Below are 7,979 nucleotides of genomic sequence, written 5' to 3'. Positions count from 1 at the left end.
ACACGGGGAGAACGTGCAAACTCCACACAGTCAGTCACCTGAGTCGGGAATTGAACCCGGGTCTCTGGCACTGTGAGGCAGCAGTGCTCACCACTGTGCCACCGTGCTGCCCAATGGCTGCAGGATGGGCCAAATGGCTTTTCTTCTGTGCTGTGAAGACCCTGCATCGCTCTTTGATGCATGTTAGGGGTTTGTTTATGTTGACCTGAGGTATGGGAGGGTTGGAGAGGAGGGGTGGTGATCTTCGATGGTCTGAAAAAAGGTACCTTTGTCCCCATGCAGCGCTGCTCAAAGGCTCTGGACTCGGAGTGAAACCCAAAATCCTCCGAGGCAGAGGCCAGAGTGCCACTGAGTGGGGGCTGGGCGGTTGTATGTCAAAGGCTGATAAAGTAGGTTCAATGGGTTCCTAGAGAGTTCAAAGGGGTTTGGAATCCAGTGGATATATGGGCAGACACGTGATACCATGGAAACAGATGGGCTTTTGATCCTACCCCTCTATACTGAATGCAACTTTATTTTTATTAGTTAAGCGTCGAGTGGGCTTCCTGTCTTATATTTAACTTCACTTAACTGTACATAACACTGTAGGATTGCACTGGCATTTACAAAGCTCGGTATTAAATAGAAATACACCTGCGTCACAATGCGACAGACATTCGTTTGCCCTGAGGCTCTTTTTATAAACTTCAGCTCAGAGTAAACCACTTAAACCTGCAAGACGATGGTGTCGAGCTGAGTTTGACGTGGCGTGCTCGCTACGTGAGCGGTGCCCCGGGAATCCACAAGACCAGAGGAGTTACGTACCTGGGCTGACTACGCTCAGCATCTGTTTCCACGCTGCGTACTGAAGAGGGCCCTTATACTCCCCCAAACTCAGCTCAGGAGGCTGCAGGATCGGCTCATTGTGTAAATCAGTCCTGAAAAAGGCAGCAACACGATTGGGTAAGTCGTCGTTGCAACATCTCCTCACAACTGGAATTGTATTTCAATGAAAGCGCAGAGCCTTTTATTTATATTATTCAATCGTGGTGATGGAGGTATCACTAGCTATGTGGTGATGTAGTCGCTTTAACAAGGCTATGGTGTCTTTGGGTGTTTTTTCAAGAGGGGTTGTAAAGGCAGAGGTGCTGAAATGTCTGGAAATGTCTCCTTTAAACAATGGCAGGGGAGTGGCCAGTTCTCCCAGTTCAGGCATTTCTTTCCAGTTTGCTTTAGTTGTAGCAGGCAGTCAGATGCTGCTAAAGTACAAACAAGGTTGCATGCTTCAGCAGATGACTCTTGACTGGCTTCTGTCTCTGAAATCCTTCTTTCCTGTAAGGACGCATGTTTGTTTAGATTCCTTACTTCGGCCCAACCAGTCCACACCAACCCTCCAAAGAGTAACCCACTCAGACCTATTTCCCCTCTGACTAATGCGCCTAACACTATGGGCAACATAGAATGGACAATTCACCCTGACCTGCACATCTCTGGACTGTGGGAGGAAACCAGAGCAAACCCACGCAAACCCGGAGAGAATGTGCAAACTCCACTCAGACAGTCGCCCGAGGCTGGAATCGAACCTGGGTCCCTGGTGCTGCGAGGCAGCAGCGTTAACCACTGAGCCACCGTGCTGCCCATTTGGATTTACCTTTCCACAAAGGGGTGTGTTTATGGGATGTTACTGGACTGTAACAGCTCCTTAGTTAAGTTGGTGTATCGGGTCAGTTAAGTTTTCCAATGGTTAAGTCATTCGAAATGTGGTTTTCTTTTGTACGTGTTTCCACTGTAGTATTTGAATAAATTCTGTTTTGCTTAAAGCTGAGTGGTTTGTCCAGCTGCATCACACCTGGAATATCCACTTCACATCTGCCTTTAACATGAGAAAAAGTTAGATGTGGGCTATCTTCTTAAAATATTTTGAGGGGAGGGGGTCTGCCCTGGTCCATAACAGCTGCCCCATATCCAAATGCCCTTGGAGTGATTGGCTTCCTAGAACTGTTTCAGAGGGCAGTTAAGAGTCAAATACATTGCTGTCGGCGCGGAGTCACATGTCAGACAGGCAAGGATAACAGGTTTCCCTCCCTGAAGGACATTGGAGCCATAGAGTCCCTACAGTGTCAAAGCAGGCCATTCAGCCCATCAAGTTCACACTGACCCTGTGAAAAGCATCCCTACCCAGACCCATCCTCCTACGCTATTCCCGTAACCTTGCATTTCCCATAATCCGCTCTGGGCACTATGGGTAATTTTAATGGCCACCCCACCTGACCTGCACATCTTTGGACTGTGGGAGGAAGCGGGAGCACCCGAAGGAAACCCATGGGGACAACACGCAGACCCTACACAGACAGTCACCCAGTGGTGGAAGGGAACCCAGGTCCCTGGCACCGTGAGGCAGCGGCACTGCCCACTGAGCCAGCACGCCGCCCTGGGCTTTACTGAGCAAGATTTCCCTTTTAGGAAACACCAGTTATCATTACACAAGCTTTCTGCCCACTCCACTTTCATTGATTTCACGTTTGAGCGCCTGCGATGAGAGGATTCGAACCTTTGTCCCCAGAACATTAAAAACCAAAACAAAAAGAAAGGACTGCAGACACTGGAAATCTGAAACGAAAACCAAAGTTGCTGGAAAAACCCAGTGGGGCTCTGGAGAGAAAGCAGAGTTAACGTTTCACGTCTCGATCTGATGGCCGCTCGGAAAAGGTGGTGTATGTGCTGAAATGGTGGTATGTGCGGGTGAGGGTGGTGTGGGGAGGGGGTGGTGTTTGGTAAAGAAATGACCGATAGATGGAAATGGAGCTGAAAGAGAGAGACCGGAGGCTGGTTAGACAATGGAAAGGATAGTGATGAGCCAGGGAGCTAAAAAAGCTGCTAGTACAAACCATTAGGGGGATGACGTTGTGCTGAAAGCAGTGCATGTTGGGGTGGCACGGTGGCTCAGTGGTTAGCAATACTGCTGCACCAGAGCCTGGGTTCAGTGCCACCCTCGGGCAACTGTCTGAAAGGTTTAAACATTCCCCCTGTGCCTGCATGCATTTCCTTTGGGTGCTCCAGTCTCCTCCTAGGTTAGATGGATCGGCCATGCTGAATTATGCCATATTCTCCAGGGATGTGCAGGCTGGGTGGATTAGCCATGGGAAATGCAGAGTTTTGTGGGACGGAGTGGGTCTGGATGGGATGTTCTTTGGAGGGTCAGTGTGGCCTCTATGGGCTGAATGGCCTGTTTTCTACATTGTTGGGATTCTATGTCCTAATTGGGCATGGGGGTAGTAAACGACATGGAAGAAGCTTTCCCATGTGGGTTCCCAAGTGGAAAATGAGCTGCTGCCTGGGATTCTGACCCAGCGACAGTGAAGGAGTGGCAATATATTTCCAAGTCGGGATGGTGAGTGGCTTGGAGGGGAACTTGGAGGTGGTGGTGTTCCCATGTATCTGCTGCCCTCTTCCTAGATGGAAGTGGTTGAGAGTCTAGAAGGTGCTGTCTAAGGAGCTTTGGTGAATTTATGCAGTGCACCTTGTAGATGATACACAACGTTGCCACTGAGCACCAGTGGTAGATGTAGTGGATGTTTGTGGATCACACAATTGCTTTGTCCTGGATGGTGTCAAACTTCATGGATTGTTGGAGCTGTACCCATCCAGGTAAGTGCAGAGTATTCCATCATACTCCTAACTTGAGCCTTGTAGATGGTGGGTAGACTCTGGGGAGTCGGGTGGTGAGTCACTCACTGCAGTGTTCCTAGCCTCTGACCTCCTCCCTAAGGTACACGCACTAACACATGCGCACACACAAATATACACACACACACAAATACACATACACAGTAACACACACATACACACACACAGATACACACATACAGTAACACACACATACACATACACAATAACATGCACACACTAACACACATACACAAACACAAAAATGCACAAACACACTAACACACATACAGTAACACACACATATACACACACTCAAATACACATACACAGTCCTGATGAAGGGCTTTTGTCCGAAACGTCGATTTTGCTGCTCATCGGATGCTGCCTGAATTGCTGTGCTCTTCCAGCACCACTGATCCAGAATCTGGTTTCCAGCATCTGCAGTCATTGTTTTTACCTTGTTTTTACCACACATACACAGTAACATGCACACACACACACAAATACACACACACTAACACACATACACAAACACAAAAATGCACAAACACACTAACACACATACAGTAACACACACATATACACACACTCAAATACACATACACAGTCCTGATGAAGGGCTTTTGTCCGAAACGTCGATTTTGCTGCTCATCGGATGCTGCCTGAATTGCTGTGCTCTTCCAGCACCACTGATCCAGAATCTGGTTTCCAGCATCTGCAGTCATTGTTTTTACCTTGTTTTTACCACACATACACAGTAACATGCACACACACACACAAATACACACACACTAACACACATACACAAACACAAAAATGCACAAACACACTAACACACATACAGTAACACACACATATACACACACTCAAATACACATACACAGTCCTGATGAAGGGCTTTTGTCCGAAACGTCGATTTTGCTGCTCATCGGATGCTGCCTGAATTGCTGTGCTCTTCCAGCACCACTGATCCAGAATCTGGTTTCCAGCATCTGCAGTCATTGTTTTTACCTTGTTTTTACCACACATACACAGTAACATGCACACACACACACAAATACACACACACTAACACACATACACAAACACAAAAATGCACAAACACACTAACACACATACAGTATAACACACTAACACACAAATACACACACATAAAGATACAGTTATGGACACTCTTGTAGTTGAAATGGAGGGATGTTTTATGCAGTTACCTACCTTTGAAGAATACTCTTGGTATCCTATATACATAAAAACAACACAATTAATAAACTGTTCACAGCAGTAAGGAAAGAAAATGGCCACAATTAGATATTTACTGATGTTTACAGCACGGCTCCAGCTGTGGAGATTCAGGGATTGCTTTGGGAACTTGCTTCAGACAGTGATTGTACCATTCAAATCTTTAGTATGTGCACAACTACTCTCACCCAGCCTCCAGAGCAAGGGCGTGGAGACAATACTAACCAACTGAGAGAAGCAGACAAGGAGTCAAAGCACCTCAAGCAGCACTGCGTGAGTATCAGCCAAACTCTGTGAATACCACTGTAGTGATTGTACCAAAGTCAGCCAGGGGATACCTCATAGAGTATGAGTTCCCTGATTGGACCAGGGTAACAGCCCCAGTCAGGGAGTCCTGGCTGACAGATATAAACAGGACTGTCAGAGATTCTGTTCACTCTGGGAGCCTGCTCTGAGGGAGCTGGGTCAGTGTCACCGTGTGTAAATAACGAGGGACTTTGTGACGGGGTATCAGCCTCAGTGGAGTGTTTTTCGGTAGCAACGACATGAAAGAACGGCCCAGAAGGAATTCGCTCGTAACAATCGCCTTTGAGTCGGGGTAATCATTTCTGGCGTCCTGCCACTATTTGCAGAGGCTTGACTCATTCGATCCTGCTGTCAAAGTCGAGACCAAGTATGTGGAAAGAATGTGTTATTTGTTTCCGGGCAAACTGTATTGAAAAGCAATGAGTCATTCTCCTGACAGCTTGTGGACCTGCAGCTTTTTCAGTTATTAGGAGCCTGACTTTCCCTGAGGCACCAAATACAAAAACCTTGCAAGAGTTGACAGATTTAGTTAAAGGAATATTATGACCTCAAGCCTCCTCTAATGGTGATATGCTATCGGTTTTACTCTGCAGTTCGAGAACCAGGGAATCTGTGCCGGGATTTCTGAGGCGGTTAAGATGACGGGCAGAGGTGTGTGACTTTGATGTAGCCCTTTATGAGTGGCTGAGACACCGTTTGGTATATGGGATTAACGATGCAGAAGTGCCCACTCGCTGAAGCCCAACTGGACTTCAGACAGCCACTACAATAGGCTTTGTCATTGGAAAATGCCAAAAGTAGAGATTATGAGTTGTAGGGTATTCCAATGGAAGTGGCCACCCTTGCGAAGCCCACTGAGCTTGAGGGGGCATAATGAGCGAAGGCAATTGCATAGCCTCACTCAGCACGTATCCTGTACAGAGGGACTCTAGATCAGCCCCCAGCAAAACTCCAAAACAAATGGATCCAGGCCAGCAAGCCAATGTAATTGCTAGTGGTGTGCAGACACAAGACATCAAAAAGGTCTCCCGAGGCCTAAATGGAGTAAGAGAACTCATATCCAGTAGTGTGCACACCCTGGAGAGTCCACCTACATCTGGTTTAGAACAGTTACATCGCTTAGCGACATCCAAACCAGAACCAATCAAAAGAAACGTCTGGTTAAATGGTCTCCCAGCTCTAATGGAGGTTGACACCAGTGTGGTTGTATCAGTGATCACATTCTTTAATAAAATTTGCTCTGGATTCCAATCCTTAAGTTTGCATAAGGCCTCGCCTAGGCTGACAGCCTATACTGGGGAGCCATTACAGATGACGTGTACAACTTCACTTCCAGTCTCTTAGGAGAAGCAGTCGTTTCAGTTACCACTGATTGGAGTGGAAGGCCCAGGCCCAGCCTTGATGGGGCAAGAGAAAGATTCACCCTGGTCCGCTCAACATTAGAAAATGTCCTAATTAAATATCCTGAAGATTTGCAGGAAGGCCTGGGGACTATCAGGGCAGCTTGCGTAGTTGACCAGGAAGCAATTCCCCGATCCTGCAAGGCCCCGCCCAGTACCCCTTGCCTTACGGGCGAAAGTAGAGGCAGAAACCCGGAGGTTAGAGTCATCAAACTGGGCGGGTTTGTGGATGGGGCAGCACTGGTCATACCAACTGTGAAGTCTGACGGGTCGGGTCGCCTTTGTGGGGATTTTAAACAAAGATAAATATCCAACCCTTGCACATAGGATTTAAATACAAAGCTGGTGTTGGAAGAGGGGGGTTGTGCTGTCCTTCATGAAGCTGAACATGAGCCACGTGTACCTGGGGTTAGATGAGAATTCCCTGAAGTATGCTATCATTAATACCCAGAAGGTTTTGTACAGGTATACGAGACTCCCAGTTGGGGTACCATCAGTCTGTGCTGTTTTCCAGAGAACAATGGAGAATGCTTTACAAGGTCTGCCCCATGTCGCCATTTATCTGCATGATGTGCTAATAACAAGGAAGACCAATAAGGAGCAGTCAGATAACTTGGACATAGTCCGTAGACGTTTCTCCAAGGCGGGTGTATTCCAAAGAAGGGAAGAAAATGCGTGTTCCAGGCACCCCCAAGTGACCGACTTGGGCTACAGAGATGGCAAGACCAGGTGACATCTCCTGGAAGATAAAGGGAGGGTGAGCAAAGGAGCCCTGGCCCCCACGTCTGTATCAGAGCTTAGCTCTTTCTTTGGGTTAGTGAGTTATTACGGAAAGTTCACACACAGCCTGGCCTCCATCCAGGCACGATTGTATCAACTCTTTAACAGGGAGTCAGCCTTGGAAATGGTCGCGTAACCAAGTCATAGCTTTCAGGGAAGTGAAGAAACAGCTAGCCTTCTCTGAGTGTTGGTACATTGTGATCCCAAGCGAGACCTGGTGTTGAGATGCAAGGTGTCCCCGTGTAGCATCAAGGTACACTAGCCAAGAGGTGGCCCAATGGAGAGGAACACCCAATAGCATTTGCAACGAGGACGACGGCTAATGTAGCGTGTAAATATGCCCAGATAGAGAAAGCAGGTTTGGCGGTTCATATTTGGAGTCACGAAGGTCCACCAATACCTTTACAGACATTAATTTGTGATTATAACAGACCACAAACCCCTGCTCATCAACGTAAAGAAGGCAAGGCAGTGCTGCACATAGAATCCCATCAAGTCCACACTGACCCTCCGAAGAGAAACCCACCCAGACCCATCCCCCTTACCTTATATTTGCTCCTGTATAACGCACCCAACCTACACATCCCTGAACACTATGGGACAATT

The 7,979-nt window shown here is 47.5% G+C and overlaps 1 protein-coding gene across 1 annotated transcript in view; it reads right to left on the bottom strand.

Moving 5' to 3' along the window:
- The window catches only part of LOC122541399 (zinc-binding protein A33-like), a 26,905-nt gene that overhangs the window by 1,896 nt on the left and 17,030 nt on the right, over positions 1-7,979 (bottom strand). Inside the window, exons 4-5 of the mRNA XM_043678141.1 lie at positions 4,864-4,886; positions 805-917 (exon numbers count right to left, since the gene is read on the bottom strand). Coding sequence (XP_043534076.1) covers positions 805-917; positions 4,864-4,886 — 136 coding nt within the window. The remainder of the gene's footprint in view (positions 1-804; positions 918-4,863; positions 4,887-7,979) is intronic.

The sequence above is a fragment of the Chiloscyllium plagiosum genome, chromosome 37 (genome assembly GCF_004010195.1).
Source record: "Chiloscyllium plagiosum isolate BGI_BamShark_2017 chromosome 37, ASM401019v2, whole genome shotgun sequence".
NCBI lineage: Eukaryota > Metazoa > Chordata > Chondrichthyes > Orectolobiformes > Hemiscylliidae > Chiloscyllium > Chiloscyllium plagiosum.
Note: the sequence above shows the minus strand (reverse complement) of the source record. Positions and strands in the feature narration are given on the sequence as shown.